Below are 23,376 nucleotides of genomic sequence, written 5' to 3'. Positions count from 1 at the left end.
ACCAGTATTATAAAACATATAAAATCACTAGTAAAGGAAATTCCATACTTATATCTTCCTAATCCAGAGGCTTTCAAAATTGTAGAAACTGATGCTTCAGATATAGGATATGGAGGAATTCTAAAACAAAGAATAGATGGTAAAGAAAAGATAATCCAGTTTACCTTGGGACACTGGAATTCTGCCCAAGTAAATTATTCTACAATTAAGAAAGAAATTTTAAGTATTGTGATTTGCATAAATAAATTCCAGTCTGATTTGTTAAACCAAAAGTTTTTAGTGAGAATTGATTGTAAATCAGCAAAAGATGTTTTAAAGAAAGATGTTAAAAACCTTGCCTCTAAGCAGATTTTTGCCAGATAGCAAGCTATTTTGAGTATTTTTTATTTTGATATTGAGTACATTAAAGGTAGTCAAAATAATATTCCCGATTTTCTAACTCGAGAATTCTTACAGAAAAATGGGAAGAAAGAAGAATAAACAGAAGGAAATAAAGTCAAGCTCCAGTTCTCCCACTAAAGCTCTTTCCGAACATTCGGAAAGAATTATGGAAACCATTGTAAAACCTTCTGAATCCAGTAAAACCACAAATACCCACGATAAAAATCCAGAAGATTTAAAGAGGTGGATAGAAGAACTAAGTAAATCGCCAGAGGTAATTAAAGCATTACAGAATGTAGCATCCTCATCAAGCTCAGGTATGAATTCAAACCCTTAAGCGATCGTACCCGTTCATGGTACGACTAGTCTGTCTCAAACGGTAGACAGTAAAGACAAATCAAATCCGTTGATGGCTGTGGGTTTGCCAAAAATCCAATCTTCTCATGGGGGTATAGTTTTCATAAATGGATTATAAAACCACTTTTTGATTTTGAAATTGTAATTGAAAATGGTTATAATGATATAAATCCATGGGCAGTCATTAAAAAATATTATCCTGAGAATTGGTATTTTGTTCCCAAAAATTTTTCAAAATCTCAGGAATACTATTCAAGTATCTTAGAAGAGACAAATTCTGTAAAAATAAAACATAATTTTGATAAGAACGATAAAACATTGGTAGCCTATTCTTCTTTGCAAATAAAAAGAGTTATCCATCCAAGAGACTGGCCAACCCGGAATTTATATACAAAAATAACATTTAAAACCTTAGAAAAGCATTCTACTTCTTATAATTGTTTTGATTATATGGATGCTTGGGAAAATGTTTTCTGTATTCAAAATCCAGCCCATACTCATTCCTGGTTGATATATTTTGACCAGTCAAAAATTAAAACTACTACCCAATTTTCAAATTGGTTTTTAAAATGGTGGCAGTATAGAGGTATTTCGGAAGAGATTATTTCACCCGAAGTATTTCAAATATATCAGTATTTTAAAACCAATTATAAACCTCCTCAAAATGAAAAATATATTCCTCCCTTGATGTATTTCTGCATAAACTTTTTTATTCCCTGGGTATACCAATGGTTTTTTGATTTTCAGTATTCATCTGGAACTAGTATACCTATTATTGTCAGAAAACAAAAAATCAAATGGTGGGGTTCATTCAGAAATACCACCACAGAGATGGTTGTAAAGCAATGGATACTTCAAAGAGCACAGTTTCCTACTGTTTCTTATGCTGGAAAATTAACTCTGCAAGGAGAGCCATCATTTGGAGCCCAAAAAGCCCAATGTCAGGCCTTACTAGCAGCATTTAAAAACCCTGAAGAGTTTAAGCTGATTTGTTAGCAAATGTATAATCAGCTTACTTCATCAGAGAAAGAAAAATTAAATCAAGAGTCATCCAGCAGTAAAGAATCATCAAAACGGTCTTCCAGTAAAAAGATGGTCAAGAAAAAATCCAGCAGGAGAAAGTCTAAAAAATAGTCTAGTTCGGATACGGAGTCGACAGCGTCTGAGACGTCATCCTTCGAAAACCCGGCATCTTCATGTGATAGTAATGAAGATGACTGTTACGGCATACTTCCAGCTATCAAGATAAAAAGCAAGACTGACAAAGTAAAAAAGGAAAAGAAAAAGAAAGAAAAAGTAAAAGAGAAAGGAAAAGAAAAGAAGAAGCGGGACACCTCATCTTTAGAATCAGATTAAAATCCAGCACAGTAAAGATTCGGTGGCAGGCAGGTCACTGTTTACCAACAGTAAAGTAGCAGACAGACTATTCACCAACAGTAAAAAGGAGCAGACAAGTCACTATTCATGAACAGTAAAAGCCCGCGTGGTTCAACAGTAAAGACTCCCGTGACTCAACAGTAAAGATTAGAAATTTTCTATAAGAGGGAGCCTCTCCCCTTGTAAAGGCACACTTGTAATCCCTCTCTCTCTCTCTCTCTCTCTCTCTCTCTCTCTCTCTCTTTCTAATTTCTCTTTACATTTCCTTTGTGTATTCTCTCTCCATTTCCAGAATTCTGTATCAGTTCTTAATTTTTAAAATATAGTAAGTTTCTTATTTCTCGTAATATATTGTTACTTTATAAGTCCGTGTTGACGGCACTCTTCTCTTCTCCCCCCTCACTCTGACTTAACTCTGGAGATCTCAGGTTAAGATTGCAGGAACCCTGACCTCTATAATAAAACTAAAAACATCATAAGTATGCTCTGTGGTTGCGGCCTAGGCTGATCTTCCACATCAGAAATCTATCTACATTTTTAATCATTTTATAGTATAATATAATCTCTGGTATATAGACTGGAAAACCAGACCTCTTCAATCCGGCAAAATGTTGTACCGTAGAAGAAACCTGGGTTACAACGTCACGTACCAGTTATAATTTGGTAATTTTAATAACTCTGAATCAATTTTGTGTCTGATCCATAGTTTTTGTTGGTATATATATATATATATATTTAAATTATTCCCAATGCCATGTTTGAGTCTCAAACCACAATTCAGATTGCCTAAAAACATTTCTTCTAAAGCAATAAATAATAAAACACCTCCAACAAAAAAATATTAATAAATAAAGTAATGGTTATGTAAATAAAGCAACTAAGCCCCAAGTCAAAGGAAAGTCTACAATTAAACAAAACACCTCCAACAGAAAAATATTAGTGAAGCAGCCTCAATCCATGTTTGAGTATAAAATCTGAATTTAAATTGCCTATGGTATTCTAAAGAATGAACCCTAAATATTCAAATCCAGAGCAACTATGACTGGATGTATAAAGCAAATGTCATAGTTAATGCAATGCTATTTATAAAACACTCTCACATACATACACACCAAACTCAAGAATTGGAATCTGGGGCTACTCCAGCAAAACACAGTAAAAAACTAACTGAGCAATATCTGTTAATATTTTACTTATTACTATCAAACTAAAAAAACAAGACTTCAAAGTAAAAGTGTATGTTGGGCTGCTCTTTCCAGCTAGTCCTATTCAATTTTACCACACTCCATGTCTTAATTTCCTTTCTTTTCTCTTATATAATTAATAATTTTTGTTCATTAATTATTGGTTTAGAACAATAAAGCCCATCTCTTAATTGCAGTGGATGAGGTAACAGAATTGTCATGAAAAGACAACATAATGATTTCTTTTGCAATTAAGACAAAACTAAATTTACTTCATACAGTTTAATAATTTCCATAAAACAAAAATTGGCACTTGCTAGCTAGCACTCCAAAGATCAACTGTCATGAATTTTTGTACTTTGGCAAGACACGTGAGAACCCTTCCATAAATCTTCACCGTAGCTAGAGTTTTTTCATGCACAGTTGAATTTGCAGTTAATAACACCTTAATAATAATAACATTAGAGGCATAAATAAACAAAAAGGTGGCATAAGAGAAGAGGGTAACCCTATCTTTTGAATTGCATTATGTTATGTCTTCTTCTTTTTCCCGTCAAAGAGAAAAGGAAAGGAAGTAGAGAAATAGACAAAAGAAAGTACAGATAGATCAGATAGAAATTTAAAGTGGGTTTTGGAAGAGAGCTTTCAAGAGCGTATTTGGATAAAGCAAGCATCTATCTATCTCTATTGTCACTCTGAAAAGAAAACTAGCAACCACAACCCTAGCCACATTCCCCACTGCCCTACTCTTTATCCATATCAAGTAGCCTCAAGATAAAGCAATGGCCAAAATCAATCAGACTCAGCATTATCTTTCACCCACTGGTGTAACTGCACTGCAGCCTGTTCCTGCTGCTGCATTTATTAAGCAACTCAGTCCTCGCCATCTGCGGTGGATTGCACAGATATTGCTCATTCTCGAACTTCGAAAGCAAACCCGTCAAGGAAGAGAAATATCCCTCGTTGTGAAACCCCGTGATCAGATAGAATTGTGAAACCCCGTGATCAGATAGAATTGTGAAACCCCGTGATCATAAAACCACAACAACATTTAAAAGAGAGAAAATATAAAAAGCAAATAGGTGCACTGCATTTAATTAGAACTAAGTGAAAACATCTAATTTCTGTGATAAATATTTACGGATTAGCTCTGCAAATATATACAAAAAGCAGAGTAATTTACCTTGGCTTTGGATATGATCTTTAAAGCAACAGGCTGATCTTTGAGCGCGCTCCCCTTTTTTCACTCTAGCGATAGCAATTGATAGTCGGTGAAGGCGGCAACGGTGAAGGCGGCAACAGTGAAGGCGGCAACGGTGAAGGCGGCAACGGTGAAGGCGGCAACTGTGAAGGCAATGATATCAATGGTGAAGGGAAGAGGGATTTTGGCAACTGAAACTGCTGAAGAACAACAGCAATCGTGAAGGACAGAGAGATTTTGGAGAACTTCGTGCAAGTGACGGAAAGGGAAAGTAAAAACATGTAACTGAGAAAGGGAAATTTCGGGCTTTCTTATGTTAGGGATTTTAAATTTAGTAACGGACACATCCGTTACTAAATTTAACTTCTGTAACGGATAATATATCTGTTTCTAAATGACTGATTACAGAACCATTTAGTAACGGATGTGTTCATCCGTTACTAATTTTGGATAAATTTAACCAATTCTGTAACGGATATAAATCCGTTACATAATTTAGTAACGGATTTATAACGGATTAGCTAATCCGTTACTATTTTTCGTTACTAATTCGATAAATTTTTGTAGTGGATAGAGCTGTCTAATTTATTCAGCATTGTTATGATGGGCTTGCTATAATTTTATTATTTAAACACTTGTTTTATTTTAGCTTTGTTTGGGCTTGTATTCTGGCCATATTTTATCTTTTACGTTTTAGAGTGTTGGGCCATGTTTTGGGCTTATGTTTTAATACTTATGTACTATTTTAGTGTGTGATTGGGCTTGGGCCTTATGTGTTTATGTCAGGCCTAAGAAGAGTGTCTTAGGGTTTTATTTGTTTTTCTCCTTACTATATAAGGATAAGAAACAATTATAAGAGGCAGCTTTTAATCAAAATTTCAGAATTCTTTTCATGCCTTTGGCGTGTATTGCTTTGAGTGAGAGTGAGGATTTGCTTTCATCAATTGCACTAGGAATCTTGGCTAACTTATCAACTATTCGTTGTGGCATTTGTCAAATTCTCATCCAAATCCTTCAATCATTGGTATTTCAGCTTCTCTAAGTTTGGGGTGCCATAGGAGGTAGGTTTATCAAATTTTTGGATTCCATATCTACTTGTGCGTGTGGGTTTGAGGCTTGTGCCATAGGGTTCCGCGTCAACAACTACCAGAGCTATCAAAGAAATCCAGCACCTCAAAGTTCCAATATGCACCTTGAGGAGATGATGAAGACATTGGCAAATTATGTGCAAAGTCTCCAACAGCAAATGGGTCAAATAGCCACCTCAGTAAGCAAGCTTGAATCTCAAGGTAAGTTACCCTCCCAAACCGAGGCCAACCCCAGGCAGAATGTAAGTGCTATCATGATAAGAAGTGGGACAGAGCTTCAGAAGGTCAAGGCTGATGATGGAAGTTCACAAGTGCAAAGACAAACTACTGAAGAAAAACAACCTGAGAACTATTTGTCCAAACAAACTGGTCAAACAGAACCAATACACCAGCAGAATACAAATTAGCAAGTAAGTTTCAAGATTCCACCTTCCTTTCCAAAAAGGTTTGAAAAATCACAAAAAGAAAAAGAAGAAAGAGAGATCCTTGAAACCTTCAGGAAAGTGGAGATCAACATAACCTTGCTAGATGCTGTGAAACAAATTCCCAGGTATACAAAATTCTTGAAAGAACTGTGCACTAACTGAAGAAAGCTTACTGAGAAAGAAAAGGTAAGTGTGGGAAAATTTGTGACAACTGTCATAAAAAGAGAACTCCTAACCAAGTGCAAAGATACAGGGATGTTTGTTGTTTCTTGCAAAATTGGCAATGTGGGCATCAAAAAGGCCATGTGTGACTTAGGTGCATCAATTAATGTTATGCCTCTTTCTATTTATAATTCTTTGAATGCAGGTGCACTTAAAGAGACTAGAGTGGTCATTCAATTGGTTGACAGATCTGTAGTATATCTAAAAGGAGATCTAGAAGATGTTCTAGTGCAAGTAGATCAACTTGTCTTTCCAGCAGATTTCTATGTGATTGATATGAAGGAAGACAATAGTAACACTACTTCAGACATCCTACTTGGACGACCTTTCTTGAGCACAGCCAGAACTAAGATAGATGTGCTTGATGGCACATTGACCATGGAATTTGAAGGGGAAGTAATAAAATTTAATGTTTATGATGCTATAAAATATCCCTATGACATGTCCCCTATTTATGGTTTAGATATTATTAATTGTTTGAGCCAAGAAGTTTTTGATATGAATCAAGATGATATGCTAAACAATGACTTTTGCAGGGAGGCTAGCCAGAAAGATGAAGGAAGCCAAAAGGAGACAAAACTGAAAGCAACAGTCTGCTGCATTCAGCAGATGGACTGCGACCAAGCACAGACTGACCATGTGCGCAAGGAAAAAATGGAAGTCAAATCGCTCAAAGCAAAGGAGCATGCAAAACACTGTCTGCCCAAAACAGAAGCCCCCATGCGTCAACTTCTAGAATCTAAAGAAAATGAGAGTGACTCCTATGAACAAATCTTCCATGCCCAAACTGATAAATCATGGCATGCAGACAAAATAAAGAAGAATGCAAGACACGATGTTTGGGATGAACCACACCTGAAACCATACTATGAAGGGTTCACAGTGCAAGTAGTGGAAGGAGGTCCACTGAATCATCCTCCTCATCTTCCTTAGTGTTTTACACCACACAAACCGCACCAGGGGAGTACTCAGTTTCCTTTGAACTTTAATATTTTCAATACATTGAGGACAATGCATGAATTAGGTGTGGGGGTGCATATATCTCTGAATTTTTATTTTAAGTCCATTTTGGCTTTAACTTTTTTTTAGTTTGCACACATTTTTCATTTTTGTTATTTTTGCCTTTATTGCACCCACATGCAGCCACAGTTTTTTTTTTCTTTTTCTATTTTGATATGCTTTACTCAAACTCATAGGCTATGTTGAATGAGCTTTCTTTCCATGACCCTATTGATGTGATGACTCTTTAAACCTAAGTTGAATCAATTGCAGTGAGTTGTATTCATTTTTGGGAATTTCCTTTTGAATTGAATCTTTGAGCTTGCCATGGTGAAAAATATATGACATTACTCATTAGAGAGAATAATAAATTGAAAGATGAGTGAATAATGGAATATGGCTTATTTTAGCAATTGGTGTTGATTTGCCCAATTCATTGAGAAACAAATTCAGCAAAGACAGAGACTTCAAAAGCACAAATTAAAAACTGTTCCAATGGTCATAAGACTATGAACAGAGCTAGTAGCCACTTAGACGGGTGACCAACTAAGTAACTGGGGGTGGGTATCACAAATATGTACTTTCACATTAAAAGGTTGGTGATTTTTTTAAGCAAGAATAAAATGCAAAAAGCTAAATAAAGTGCTTCAAGTAAGGACAAATCACTCTGAAAGCTAAGAAAAGTCTTAACTGAACAAGAATATGTGCATGTATAATCTCTCTCTTGAGGAAAACAAATACTAGCCATGGTAGGTAAAGGGAGACAAGGAAAGAAGGAGAGTAACCTTGGTGCATACACTCTTCACTGCAATGCTTCAAAATAGGGGTCTAGAGTAAGAGCTTAAGTGGAAATAAAGGATCAAGTAGCAAAGAGAGCTTGTTTGACTAAGTTTATTTGCTTGAGGACAAGCAAAAGACTAGGTGTGGGGGTATTTGATCAGTCCAAATTTAGACCATTTTATTATGATGTTATTAATGTTAATTTACATTTTTTTTGTCTAATTTTGTGGTTTTGATCTTATTTTGCAGAAAACGATGTAAAGAGGTAATTTGGTGAAAATACTTTTAAAACTGCCTAAAATGGAACAAAGGAGAACAAGCATGCTAAGTTGCAACTGAAGATGAGATAAATACGGAAAGTACATTCAGCCAAGTAATTTGAAATTCAAAATTCAAATCTTCAAGAGCATTCAAAATTCAAAATTCAAAATTCAGCTTATTCAATAAGCCAAATCTCAAGAAAGATGCACTTGCCTCCCAAGCATTTAAAATTCAAAATTCAAAAGAGGACATTCAAAATTTGAAATTCAAAAGAAGGCTCCACCTCACAAGGAAACTTAAGGCAACACTCTCCTCTATTAAATCATAAGGAGCCGCACGCCCCAAGCTCTATTCTCATCTCTTCTCACAATCGGCACATCATCCTTCCTCTCCAAGGCCGCCGGCCACCTTCTTCTTCTTCCTTTCTTTTATTTTTTGGTTTTGTTTCAGCCATGAGTAGCTGAAACCCTTTTTTCTAGTTGAAGATTAGGTGAAACTTTAGTTGTTTTATGGATTGGGAGATCTAAACATACATTGTTTATCTTTTGTTTTTCAATATTTATGCAATTTCATGCTTAATTCCATTGTTGCTTTGTGATTTAGATCAATAGGGCCAATTGATTCTTGATTGCAAGGTAATAATTTATTAGTTTGGATAGTTTTAAGTTCGTAATTGCTTGAATTATTCAAACACAAGTAACTCTTGGTGTAAAAACTAAGAAAATTGCATGATCTAGCAATATCACCATGCGTTTGGGTAGCTAAAATGAGGTCTCTCTATTTCTTAATGCAATTGATAGTTATTAGATGCCAATGGCCCAAGGACGTTCCTTGGCAACTTGTTGATTAGTGATTAATTAGAGGACGTTCCCTAATTAATTTATGCTTAAGGAGGGATATGGTGGTGAGAAGAGTCTTTCATCTCCATAACTAATTTATTGAATCAAACAAAGAAACCTAAGTTTCAATTATCAATCCCAACAACTGAAGTGGATCCAATTCTTCAACTAGAGCTTTTCTCATATTTGAATTCATTTACTTTAATTATTTCCTTTATTTTATTGATTTCAGTATTAGTTTAATTCAATCAATCTCAAAAACCCCTCTCCTTTTTATTTTACTTTCAGTTTATTTACTTCCAGTTTGTTTGCTTGGTCTTGATAAAGAAAATAAGTAAGTATCAATTCCCTATGGATTCGATCCTTTTGCTACTATCTGCAGTTGCAAAATTATTGATAACCAAAAAGATTATTTTTGACTGGCTTCAACAACTGCACAGTCAGTTTTGAAGGCTAAATGATAGGGCAGAATCGGGTTCTGCCTAAACTGGAGAACCCATATCCGACCGCCGAACCTGCAGGTAGAGGCAACCTTTTGGACGGCTAAACTGCCCCCGAAAGTATGGACCTTCGGATCTGTGAAGGGGTTTAGGCCACCAAACCTGCCCTCGAAAGTTGCTGACTTTCGGATTTGTAAAGGGTTTAGGTTGTCGAACCTGCCCCCGAAAGTCACTGGCTTTCAGATCTGTGAGGGACCTTTGGCCGCCGAATCTGCCACCGAAAGTCCCCTGCACAGTCTTCCCCTACTTGCTTTATATACATGTTTTGGTATGTCTTAGTGGGGTTCTTGGAGAGTTGTTTTAGAGCCTTGTAAAAGTTACGTTTGGTCCCTCATTTGAGTCCATCTGTGTAGGATCGGACTTGGAAGACTGTAGAGACCTGCAGTGAGATAGCTGAGTCAGTGTTAGACGAGCGCCGGCCAGAGGTGAGTAGGACTGAACTGACCTAGTATTTTAAAGAAATTAACTTTTAAGCATGCTCATGCATCACGAATATCATGTATATGTATTAGGTTGTTTGTATTAGAAATCACGAATATGATGCATTGTATAATTTACTGTTGATGTGGATAGATGTTGGATGACCCACTAGCCCTCGAGTATGATATGTTACGACGGATATGGAAAGACCAGGGCTTGCCTATTCTACGCCCCTGGCACTATGTAAGGAAAAGATCAGGGTTGTCCATTCTACGCCCCTAGCATTATGGATATATTATGACATGTTTAAGAGGAAGTCCTGAGGAGCACCCGTCGTGGGCCGAGCATTATCGGAAATTTGTAGAGAGTTACTGGTGACAAATCCATCTTGATGTGAATTGTTTGTGTTGTGACGCATTTCATTCGATCATATATTTTTTATTGAACTGTTTTATGTTTTGCTCACTAGGCTCTTGTAGCTTATCCCTTTCCCCTAACCCCAGGTTTTCAGGGTCAGAGTTAGCTCGGGGAAGTTGGCTGAGTTGCTGGTATAACATTTTGTAATAGTATAGATGTGGACATGTATTATTTTATGGTTGTAGAATTGTGCTTTGCACTTATTTTTGTTCTTGTAATCCCTGTTTACATGATTCTTATGTAAAAGTTTTAAGTATGAGTTATGTTTGAATTAAGCTTGAGACATGTGATGTTTACCATACTGGAGCATTTGATAAGGGTTCTAGTATGGGTTTATGTTTTCAGTTTGTTACATGCACAGGTCGAGTCTTGGTTCATGAAATGTTTATGTTTTTATCATATCGTGTGATCATGTATGGAATTTTATCAGGTACACAAGCAAGAAGCAACCACGGACTAGTAAGAGATGCTAACTATTGAAACAAATAAAGTGAGAGAAATTTTCTCATCCTATTCAAAATGGACTTCCAAATAACAAAAACCAAATTATATATTTTGGAAAATGTTTTTTCAACTTCTCCAGCAAATGCAACCTTCTCTTTCTACTTTTTCATTTGGAAAATTATTAATTGCATTGCTGTTGTGTTTCAAAATTTACAACTTTTAGTCGCTGACAGTTTTGCAGGCCAACACACTTTGGTTCTTAATTTACTAATTGCATTGCTATTACGTTTGTTTCGTTTTGATTTCAGTTTTAAATTCAATTTGATCTGATTCTTTCTAAAATCAGAATCTTAACCAAATTCTCAATTTATTAGTTTTTAGAAACTAAACTTGTATTAAGCTTAAAGTACCATTCTAAATAATTTCCATATAAATTCAATCTTGTGTTCAATTTAACAGAATAAAAACAGTATTAAATTTTTAAAGTATAAAATACCAAGAAAAATAATAATAATAATAATAATAATATATAACACTTAATAAGTGTATATTATATTATACTTATTTTTTTATTATATACTTCTGAGTAAATGATATATGAACTGAAAAATATATTATAGGTATAAAAGTTCATGTAATCGTACAACTTCAAAATTATAAGGCGACAATCAATTTACGACTATAATTATTAAAAAAATAAAAATGTATGTATATATTTTACAATTTTTAATTATATATAAATTTATTAATATTATCTAAAATATCTAAAAGGCATAAATAAAATCAATTGTTTTGTTCAATTTGTGAGGAAAATCTAGCTGTGATCTTTTATCAAGAAAAATAAACTCAAATTAAATTAAAACAGCAAATATAAATCGATGGGATAGGATTGAATTTTTGTATTAACAATTACTTTTTTAATTCCAATACATCACGGAGGGTTAAACAATACGCCTTTATAAAATTCGAATATGGAGTTCAATTAAATGGTTAAATAATGCAAGGTCTATGGTCAAATGTGATGCCGGAAAAGGTGGGTAATGGCCAAAAGTCAAATGCCGTATTAAGCCAATTTCAAAAAATGATAGAATATATCAATTTGATGTTGCAACAATATTTTATAATTTTTTAATTAAATCTGAATTTATTTTAAATGATGTAATGACATTTAAAAGACTTGGGTAATATAAGCTTTTAACTTCGTCAATTATATACTACAGAAATTAGAATAATTTTATGGCAAAAAGGCCCTTCATCTATATAGTATGTTAAAAATACCAAATTTGATTTTTTATCTAAAAATACCCTTAAATAATTATAAAAAATGTTATAAAAATATTAATTATGCTCTACTCAATTTATTGTCTTATTTAACCATTTCATTATAATTTAGTGATATTTTTAAATCAAAAAATAAAATTTAATTTTTTACTTTTATTATATAATTCAAAATTAAATTTAAAATTTTAACCATAATTTTATCATTCGACGGGTTAAGCTTACATGTGAAAGTGATAAGATGCATACGTGCACAAAGCTTGGCTTTATGAACTCGTTCAGTTTGGACGAGCAAAGTTAAATCATTTAAATCATAGAGAATTCATCTTGATTGTCTTTCCATTTTAAGCAACCCCTACAAGTGAGCCGCATACAACATAAAACCAGGAATTAATTTTCTAAACAAGCATTTCATCAAATGACTTGTATTAAAACTTGAGAATTCTCCAACTTTAAGAAACTATAAATTAGAGTTGTTTTATATTACAAAATCTGTAAAATCTCAAATGGTTCTAGCCTACAATCCCTCATTTCTTTGAGAAAAAAAAAAAAAAAAAAAAAAAAATCCCTTCATTTGACGCTTTGTCAACCATGACACCTTTCAAAATGGTAAAAAACTTACCAGATCCAAGACACAAACATGTAATTTCCCTGTGATTTTTATATAGAGGACCTACATTTTTTGTCTCAGCAAAAAATTTTTAAAATATACTAATATGAAAATAGTAAAAATACCAAATTTATCCCTCGAACAGTACAGGGGACCAAAAATGACAAACTTCGTCTTTTGATTCAAATTTAGCACAAAATTATCATTAAAAGACTACATAAGATCAAATAGACTGAAAAAAAGCATAATTCACACTCTTAAATCCTTACAAACAGTCTTAAATCCTTAAGAATGATACTTAAATCCTTGAGAATGATGACCTTATAATAACAGTACAAGAGCAAACTTGGACCAAAAAATAAATACCCATTGATTATAACTTCTCACACAAGAGTACAACCTTTGAACTCCATTCTCATCAGCAAACAATTTTTCTTTCATTTATTCCTATTCATAATTGATTTGCAATCATCAGAATTACAAGATCATTTATATATTTCTGATTGTATTTTTGTTCCCTCCGAGCTTTTAATATGCAACCTTCGGACCACATATATGGACGACCAGCTTTCATTTTGATGTCAATGGAGTGAAACAAGCCGGCCATTGCTGGCAGTCATCTTCAACAGCGTCGGAAGCACCAATATGGAGCAATACTCGCCAATGAGGGGCCGTTTAAGCTGGAAAAGCCCAGCTATTTAGCCACTGCCTTCTCTAATCCATCTCTATACATGCTAAAATCACAAATCAAAGTGCTCAAGCATGCAACATGACTGCATGTGATACATCACAGCAGGTGGGATAGGAGTGATATGGTTGACATGAGAATTCATGCGATACAACTGTTATATGTTTTTTTTTATCAGACTGTTATATGTTCAATGGATATGTTTTGAAAATTAGTTATGATAAGACTCATATAAAACCTATCACAATCAGTGATTGTATGGGAGGAGATACAAGGAAAATGATTTATTTCCTTTCCCATGTTTACTTTGTCACTTTTACTTCCAGATCAGCTTTCAAGCAGGTCATGCTACGGTCAACCGGACATTTAGTATGATTATCCTAATTTGTAAATTTCTTGCAAAAAATTGGGAAAAAAATGAATTAAAGATCATCCTAAAATTGCTAAAAGAGAAAGATAGAATTTATGCCCTTGTTTGCAACATTAGGCCTTTTAAATGCATATCCATCCATTTGAACTATAATTTCTTGACTCATTGTCACAAACCCAACTTGCATTTGTTGTCTCCAATTGGGGCAAGGTACATTTCTAATCAATAATATGCTCATGAGTGTATAAAATACTTGCTGGAGAAAAACTACACCAATTTGCAGGAAAAGGGGGTAAGCAAACTGCTGGGGTTGGATTACAAAATCCTTTGCAAAAAAGGAGTAGAAAACAGAGTGGCTGATGCACTTTCCAAGAGACCTTTAATGGAAGAAAGCTGCTCCTATGCTTTAATGTCTCTCCTATTCCCTCCTGGATGACTACCATTAATGACTCGTATGCAGAAGATGCCAAAGCCATTGAGATGATTCAGCAATTAGCAATCAATGCAACTGCCTGTTTAGGGTATGAACTTAAGAAGGGACTATTGTATTATAAAAGCAAACTTTACATTGGAAACAAGGGTGATTTAAGGGATAAACTCCTACAGCAATATCATGATTTTGCTTTGGGTGGTCACTCTGAAATCCAACCCACCTATGCTAGTCTCAAAAGGCACTTTTTTTTACTTGGACTCTTATCATCTGTCACATCTTGGATACAGCACTGTGATGTTGTACTAGATGCAAGAGCGGCCATTCAGCCCCTGCAAGATTATTACAGCCACTACCTATCCCAAAGCAAGCCTGGCAGCATATTTCAACGGACTTTATTGAGCAACTTCCAAAATCTAGTGGTAAGGATGTAATTTTGGTAGTTATCTGCAGAATGACTAAATACAGTAACTTTTTTGCCCTATCACACCCCTTTACTGCCGCCTCTGTTGCTAAAGCTTTCTAGATCATGTGTTCAAACTCCATGGCATCTCTGAATCTATTGTCTCTGACAGGATAAAGTGTTTATCAGCCTGTTTCAAAAGGAGTTATTCAGATTGCTAGGAATTAAATTAGCCTACTCCACTGCATATCATCCTCAGTCAGATGGCCAAATTGAGAGGTTGAATCAGTACCTTGAGAACTACCTAAGATGCATGACTCACCACCAGCCTTCTTCATGGGTTAAGTGGTTGCCCCTTGCTGAGTGGTGATATAATTCCAGCTACCATAGTAGTCTGAAGATAACCTCATTTGAGACACTTTATGGGCGTTCCTCATCTGTTATTCCAGCATTAGGAGAGGAGGTAACTGTTGTCAAGGCTATTTCTGATTTGTTGCAAGATAGACAGAATATGTTGAGTCTTTTAAAGGAAAACTTACTTTAAGAACAACAAAGAATGAAGTAGCAAGCAGATAAAAAGAGGGTGGACAAGAGCTTTCATGTGGGGGGATTGAATTTACTTAAGGCTGCAGCCCTACAAACAGACTTCTCTGGCTATCAAAAAGTCATTAAAGCTAGCTGCCAAGTTCTATGGGCCATTTAAAATAGTGGCTAAAAGTAGGGGAGGTGGCATACAAGCTGCAGTTACCAACAGAATGTACAATCCACTCTGTGTTTCATGTGTCACTTTTGAAGAAGAAATTGAGACCAGAAATCACTCCAATCCTACAGCTTCACATTCTAACAGAAGATTTTGTCACTTGTAGAAAGATAATATTTGTTATTGTATCACAATAAAGATTACAACCTATTTATACATGAGAGACAGTATCTAAACAGGAAGGAAAATCAAACCTATAATTATACAATCCCTAAGATTAAGTAACTAACCCATCTATCAATATTTACTTCCTATATTAACATATTTACTTCCTATAACCTATAACACTTCCTCTTAAGTTGGAGCATAAATGTTAATCATGCCCAACTTGTTACATATATAATCAACTTGAGTTCCATTTAGAACTTTAGTGAAGATATCTCCTAATTGTTCTCCAGTTCGGATATGTCCTGTTGATATTATCTTTTGTTGGACCTTTTCACGAACAAAATGACAATCAATCTCGATGTGTTTAGTCCTCTTGTGAAATAATGGATTAGAGGCAATGTGGATAGCTGCTTGATTACCACACCACAACTTAGCAGGCACCGAATTTGTGAACCCAACTTCTTTTAATAGTTGACGTATCCACAAGACTTCACAAACAGCTTGTGTCATGGCTCAATATTCAGATTCAGCACTAGAACGGGAGACCATATTTTGCTTCTTACTTTTCCATGAGACCAAGTTACCTCCCACAAAAACACAATAACCAGTAGTTGACCTCCTATCAACCTTCAAGCCTGCCCAATCAACATTAGAAAAGCATTCAATATTTGAGTATCCATTGTTACCATAGAATAGCCCTCGCCCTGGGACCCCTTTAAGGTAATAAAGAATCTGTCCCAAAGCATCCCACTGGGTAATAGTGAGAGAGGACATAAACTAACTTACCACACTCACTGAATATGCAATATCAGGACAAGTCACCGTCAAATAATTCGGCTTGCCAACTAATCTTCTATGTCTTTCAGGATCTGCAAATGGCTCACTGTCTTCTGTGGTAAGTTGAAGGTTAGGGGTCATTGGGGCACTATAAGGCTTCGCACCCAATTTTCCTGTTTCTGCTAACAAATCAAGAACATATTTTCTTTGATTACAAGAAGATGTCTTTCTTACACCGCATAACTTCGATTCCCAAGAAATATTTCAATGAACCAAAATCCTTTGTATGAAACTATGTTTTAAGAAATTCTTTTAGGGATGTGATGCCAGCAATGTCACTTCCTGTGATAACGATATCATCCATATATACTACAAGCAGAATTACTCCACTATCAGATTTTCTATAAAACACTGAGTGATCACACTTACTCATCTTCATTCCAAACTGTTGGACCACCTCACTAAACCTGTCAAACCATGCCCGAGGACTCTATTTCAAGCCACAAAGGGATTTTCGAAGTCTACAAATCTTGCCTGACTGGGTGAGCAACAAAACCAGGTGGTTGCTCAATATAAACCTCCTCTTGAAGATCACCATGAAGAAAAGCATTTTTAATATCCAGTTGATGCAAAGGCCAATCATGTGTAGCTGCTAAGGAAATAAACAATCGAACAGATGTGAGCTTGACAACTGGGGAAAATGTATCAGAATAGTCAACTCCATAAGTTTGTGCATAACCTTTGGCCACTAAACGGGCCTTGAGGCGAGCAACAGATCCATCAGGATTTACTTTCACGGCAAACACCCATTTGCACCCAATAGCTCGCTTTCCTGGGGCAAGGACATCAACTCCCAAGTACCATTAGTGTCAAGGGCCATCATTTCCTCTTCCATTGAAGCATGCCAACCAGGATGGGACAAAGCCTCAATAACAGTTTTGGGAACTGAAATAGAATCTAAAGCAGTGGCAAAACAACAAGAAGAAGAGGATAATTGATCATAAGAGACACAAGCTGAAATAGGATAAGTGCAAGTACGTTTACCTTTGCAAAGAGCAATGGGCAAATCCAAATCAGACAGTGAAGGATCAGTGGGAGCAGGATCTGTCAACGAAGAAGCGGGTAGGGGAGCGGAGTCAGAGTCCTATAAGCGTCTGGAATACACATGAAAGATGGGAGGGCAACCTGGCACATGAGCAAAAGGTGTAGGAGTAGTTTGAGGAGACAGAGAGCGAACAGTGTATAACAAGAGGTCATCTTCCTCCCCTTGAGTGTTATAAACAGATGATGGCGGAAAAAACGGAGTGGACTCAAAGAATATTACATCCGCAGACACAAGATACCGATTTAGATCAAGAGAAAAACAACGATACCCTTTCTGACGTCAAGAGTAGCCAAGGAAGACACATTTGAGTGATTTGAGATCCAATTTAGTAACCTGTGAACGAATATCACGAACAAAACAAGTACACCCAAAGATAAGTGGTTCAATAGGAAACAAAGATTTAGTGGGAAACAAAATATTATAAGGAATATCACCATGAAGGATGGAGGAAGGCATGCGATTGATCAAAAAACAAGCCGTGGATACAACATCAGCCCAAAAACATTTAGGTACTTTCATTTGGAATAAGAGGGCTCTGGCTACTTCAAGAAGATGTCGATTTTTTTTTCGGCAACTCCATTTTGTGAAGGAGTGTCAACACAAGAGGACTGATGAAGAATCCCTTTTTGTAACAAATAAGATTGAAATTCCCCAGAGAGATACTCTTTAGCATTATCACTTTACAATATACGAATGAGAATATTGAATTGGGTTTGGATTTCAGCATGAAACGCACAAAAGATAGAAAATAATTCTGAACGACTCTTTATTAAAAATAACCAAGTAGTACGAGAGAAGTCATCAACAAAAGTAACAAAGTACTTGAAGCCGGATTTAGACACAGTAGAACAAGGACCCCAAACATCTGAATGTACTAACTCAAAGGGGGACGAAGCCCGTTTATTGACTCGAGACACTGAAGGTAAACGATGATGTTTGGCAAATTGACAAGACTCACAATCTAAAACAGACAAAGAATGAAACTGTGGATATAACCTCTTCAAAGCCGAGAGAGAAGGATACCCCAAACGACAATGAACATCAAAAGGTGTTAAACGTGTGGCACATGCAAGAGATCTAGGTAGTTGCTGATCCAAGACGTATAGACCTTCTGACTCATGCCCTCTACTAATAATCTGCTTCGTCGAAAGATCCTGAAAAATACAATGATCGGGAAAGAATGAGATACAACAATTCAATGCACGAGTGAGTTTACTAACAGAAAGCAAATTAAATGCGAACTTAGGGAGACATAACACAGAGGATACAGAAAGAGAAGGGGTTAAGTTGGCATGAGCAGAACCCATGACAAAAGATTTAGTACCATCAGCAAGAGTAACATAAGAAGGCGATGCATGAGACTCGAGATTGGACAAAAGGGTAGAATTACCTGACATATGATCGGTAGCACCAGAATCAATAACCCATTTGGAGGATGAAGATACAAGACATGCAGTAGAGGTACCTGACTCGGCAATTGAAGTGATAGATAGAGGAGGAATTAAAGGATTTCAGAGATGTCTGGTATTCGATGAATTGTGCATACTCATCTGCAGATATTAAAATTCCCTGATCTGAAGGGGCCTCAACTGCCATATGCGCCATTTGTGTGCGCTGATTCTTATTCTGTAGAACAGTACCCGTGAACAGTATCGATGAACAGTGCCCATGAACAGTAACGATGATCAGTACCGAAAAAAAAAAACACCTCCACCCAACACCCGAACGGCAAACAAACCTCAAATCTGACAAGGGGGCGGTGTGGCAACTCCAGCGACTGTGAGATCCAAATGTTACCCTTTATGGGTAACCCAAATGAACAGAGCCCTAAGTCTCAAAAAAAAAATAAAATTTAAAACTTGACGAGAGAGAAAAAAATTAAATCTTTACGAGTAAGGCTCTGATACCATGCAGAAAGATAATATTTGTTATTGTATTACAATAAAGATTACAACCTATTTATACATGAGAGACAGTATCTAAACAGGAAGGAAAATCAAGCCTATGATTATACAATCCCTAAGATTAAGTAACTAACCCATCTATCAATATTTACTTCCTATATTAACATATTTACTTCCTATAACCTATAACATCACTGAAGCAGCACCAAAAGAATTGTTGCAGACCAAGGTAATAGACAGAAAAGGGTAGAATGTCTCTCAAGGACTCATTAAGTGGAAGAACTCGTCAATTGAGGAGGCAACTTGAGAAGATAAGAGCTTCATCCAATCCTAGTTTCCACACTTCCAACCTTCTTAGGGACCTGAAGGTACTCAAGAGAGGAGTATTGTTACACACAAGAGAAGGAGATTCAAGAGGATTGTTAAAGATAGTTAGACAGTTACAAGTTAGTTGGTGTATAACTACTCAGTTACAAGTTAGTTGGTGTATAACTACATCACTTCCAAGTTCCAGCTCACTATAAAGATTGGTAGCTGAGTAGTAATCAGTATCTTCCAAGATCAATGAAGAATTATCTCTTTCTCTCTCTCTCTCTAATACTTCTCTTCTTCTCCCTCTCTATTCTATTTCTTCTCCCTAAATCCTTCTTCTTCTTATCTTATGGTTACTAAGACCCACAATTAGGGTTTCTGTGACACATGATTGCAATTCCAGACACGGATTGTAAATATGCTACAAATACAACACAAAATAGAGAATTACGAATAATGTTTCTTCATATTCATGTTAAAATTGTGTCCACATGCTTATGATACGCCAATAATTGTGTGATACCATAGATAATTGCACTAATCAAATTTGACATATTTATAATATGCTTTATTATTTCTTTCACGTGTCATTTGACACTGCACTAGCAAATATCACTATTATACAATGATAACTAATAAACATAAGTCTAATTTATATTAGAGATTTAACACTTCATTGTAATTGATTTTTATTTCTTTAATTACAAATTATTAATTTATAGATTTAAGTAACAAGTTGAAAATTATATTGTTTACAATTACTTGTTTCTATTTTAATTAAAATATTGATCTACTAAACGTTGAAATATCACTTGTTTGCTTATGTTAGATACAATAATTTTATATATTATTAAATTTGTGTAATTAAATTAATGTATAAATTTCATATAATATAATGTTTTTTAAAGATTAAAGTATTGAATCATGCCGTAATGTGTCAAATGAACTATGCTAAATGTATCAAATCATGTTATATAAGCTAATTTATGTTGTGTTGAACTAACTCAACATAATTTAATATTAATTATATCATGTCATATAATCCACATAACAAAAGGATCATGTTCGTCTTACATTCTTTAATACCTAATCTTATCTTGTTCATCTTGATCCTAATTATATTACCAGTTTACACCCCCAGAACCAAAACAGGATTGATATTCAACGTTTCTAACAAGCATTTTCAGCAAAAAACAGACTGATGACTAATCTGATTCCCAATTAATTTTAACAATGAAAAAATCACTTAAGACGTCCTTTGATGATGCTTATCTACATCTTTTCTCTAGAAATAACCACATATCAACTTGAAGTATTTATCTCAATGAATTTTAGCATGATCAGTTGGTTTATTAAGGAATTCTTTGATAGCTATTTTGAGAAATGCATGAAAGATTTGGAGTTCTAAGTAGGCATTGAGCTCTTACATAATGTCTCTACATTTAGAAGGATGAAAGTGTCATCAAAGGAAACAAGGTCCAGAGGAAGAAAAGGATAGAGGAGGTTGATTTCTTTCTCTCGCCGGAAAAGTGAAAAGCAGTTTCAATAGTGGGATTGTCATCATCAGGCATCTCAAAAAAACAATTAGAAACACAGGAGAATTTGAAATTATCAGCAATAAGATAAGGAACAACAAGTGAAACTAATTCTGTTTATTCTAATACTTTTAACTCTGAGAATTCTACAAAATAAGCATTTGGACATTGAAGATCAATCAAAGAGAGATTAAGCAAAATATTTTCCACATAGGTTTAAAAGAAAAGAGCATGGGATTTTTCTCACATCATCATTGATTGTTCAATGAGGATTAAAGTGATTTTGAGGAGGTTTTCTGCTGCAAAAGAACTAGCCAGTAGGGAGGGTCAGGATGTTTTCCTAGAGGAAAAGAAGTACATGCTATAGGCACAGAACGCTTGGGAGATCAAGAACTATAGGCAAGGAGTTTTTTTTCCCCTTCTTGGTTGGAGTTTTTTTTCCCGTCTTGGTTGGAGTTGAACCTAGTTTCAGCAGAAGTAGATCTCCCTGGTCTTTCAAAAGCATCAACGTTAGGGAGAAGATTACTTGTAAAAAACACGTGTGTTGGGATTTGAGGCAAATAAAAATGTAAACCAAATAAAAGTAAAAAAGAAAACAATACCATTAAAGCAAATCAGGAAGACATGAACCTTCAAAAAAAATTATTTATTTTATCGTTTACTCTTCATGATTAATTTTGTTTTCTATAAGGAGAAATTTATGTACAACTATAATAACATGAACTATGAACAGGAAGGTGAACCTATAAATCCTAAGATAAAACAAAAAGAACCTGTAAGGTTTAGGTGGTCAGCCGACATTCTGAGCACTTACAGATTATGACATCTCATCACTTTCAGGTGGAATTTGCTCATCAAACCATCGTGGAGGATCAAACCCAGATCCGCCTGATCAAAATAAAATGTCTTGACCAAATATAGTAAAAGAATGAAGACAGCAGCATCTCCAAAACGAAAACAAGTTTACCAAGGGGATTGCAGCGACAGAGACGCCAGGCAGTCAAGATGGTGCCCTTGACAACACCATACTTCTTGTAAGCTATCATCGAATACTCACTACAAGTTGGAACATATCGACAGCTTTTTGGCAATAGCGGCGAGATTTCCCCTGCTTTTATCGATTTTAGCATGCTCAATTCGCTTGATTTTATTAGGAATTAGAATATTCATAATTAACTTTCGATTATTGAGACACAAATGACTTACTTTTGTAGAATGTCAGCATGGATAATGCAGCTTTAACTCCTAAATTGCTGGCTTCCTCATCTGATTGAATAGAGAATACCAATTAAAATACAATCAGATGCTTAATTTTAGAGAAACTGTTTGTATATATACCTTGTTGATTGTTTTGGGGAGATTCCTCACCCGATTTGTTGATGACAGAGATGGAACGCCTTGCCCTTGGCGTTTGAGTGGAATGGGAGAAGATCCAGGTCCGGTTTACAGTTATGGAGGAAGATTTCAGAGAACTGAAACCAGCTTTCTGAGATTGAGGTACAATCGCCCTGAAATGGACTGCCTTATAGCTGTTTAATGAGAGGAGAGAAGCCATTTCCACACCTCACCCGCGTTTCTTTCTTTCTCTGGATTGATTGAGGTTCCGTTGCAAAGACTAATTTCAATTTCAGAGTTCATTTAAAACGTCATCGTTTATGTATAACTCGTTGCTTTTAACACCCCGTGAGTGTAGCGCAGCTGTATTGGAGGGTTATTTCCAAAGCAAAAATAAAATTTAGCACAGTATTGGAAATGGTCTAGATAAAAGTGGTAGACTAAGTAGATCCAATAAAAAAATAAATTACTTTTAATTTCATAAATTAACTGATTTTGATATTATCTTACTTTTTATTATCAAAAAATAGGACTCAATGTGTATCACGGTTATAATCCCTTTAAATTTGAGGTCTATAATTGATGGTTAATACTTTTTTTTCAATTTAAATTTATCAGAAGAAATTTATCACTAAGTTCATGATGTACCTATGAAATAATTTATTAAATAATCTATTATCGTTTCTGTTTACTCTCTTAAAAAAATAATATTTAATTATCATACTATTATAAAGAGTTGAATTGGAATAGAACAAAATCATCCAAATTTTTTACAATAGTATTATTCCTTAGGATTTTTTTTATTCATAGATAAAGACAATATTAAGATTTTTTAAATTTTAAATATAATCGTAGAGTACTTTCGA

General features: G+C 35.1%; 1 protein-coding gene across 13 annotated transcripts; it reads right to left on the bottom strand.

Annotated features, from left to right (window-relative positions):
- Positions 1-13,129: 13,129 nt before the first annotated feature.
- Positions 13,130-22,800, bottom strand: LOC110621110 (UPF0161 protein At3g09310). Of its 13 annotated transcripts, none has more exons than XR_002488912.2 (6): positions 22,514-22,797; positions 22,382-22,441; positions 22,143-22,283; positions 21,990-22,063; positions 14,967-15,111; positions 13,130-14,864 (listed from the first exon to the last, which is right to left on the bottom strand). XR_002488912.2 is itself a non-coding variant. In XM_021765179.2 (5 exons), the coding sequence occupies exons 1-4, from the start codon at positions 22,728-22,730 to the stop codon at positions 21,993-21,995; spliced, it is 489 nt and encodes a 162-aa protein (XP_021620871.1). In that variant the 5' UTR covers positions 22,731-22,797; the 3' UTR covers positions 13,130-13,508; positions 21,949-21,992. The 13 variants fall into 13 exon arrangements, 6 of the variants coding, with proteins under 6 accessions (XP_021620871.1, XP_021620872.1, XP_021620868.1 ...); XR_006351701.1 differs by lacking the exons at positions 13,130-14,864; positions 14,967-15,111 and adding exons at positions 18,585-19,050; positions 19,163-19,251; XR_006351700.1 differs by lacking the exons at positions 13,130-14,864; positions 14,967-15,111 and adding exons at positions 19,119-19,251; positions 21,068-21,211.
- Positions 22,801-23,376: the final 576 nt, after the last annotated feature.

The sequence above is a fragment of the Manihot esculenta genome, chromosome 8, assembly GCF_001659605.2.
Source record: "Manihot esculenta cultivar AM560-2 chromosome 8, M.esculenta_v8, whole genome shotgun sequence".
NCBI lineage: Eukaryota > Viridiplantae > Streptophyta > Magnoliopsida > Malpighiales > Euphorbiaceae > Manihot > Manihot esculenta.
The sequence above is the reverse complement of the archived record's forward strand: the minus strand, read 5'-3'. Positions and strand labels throughout refer to the sequence as shown.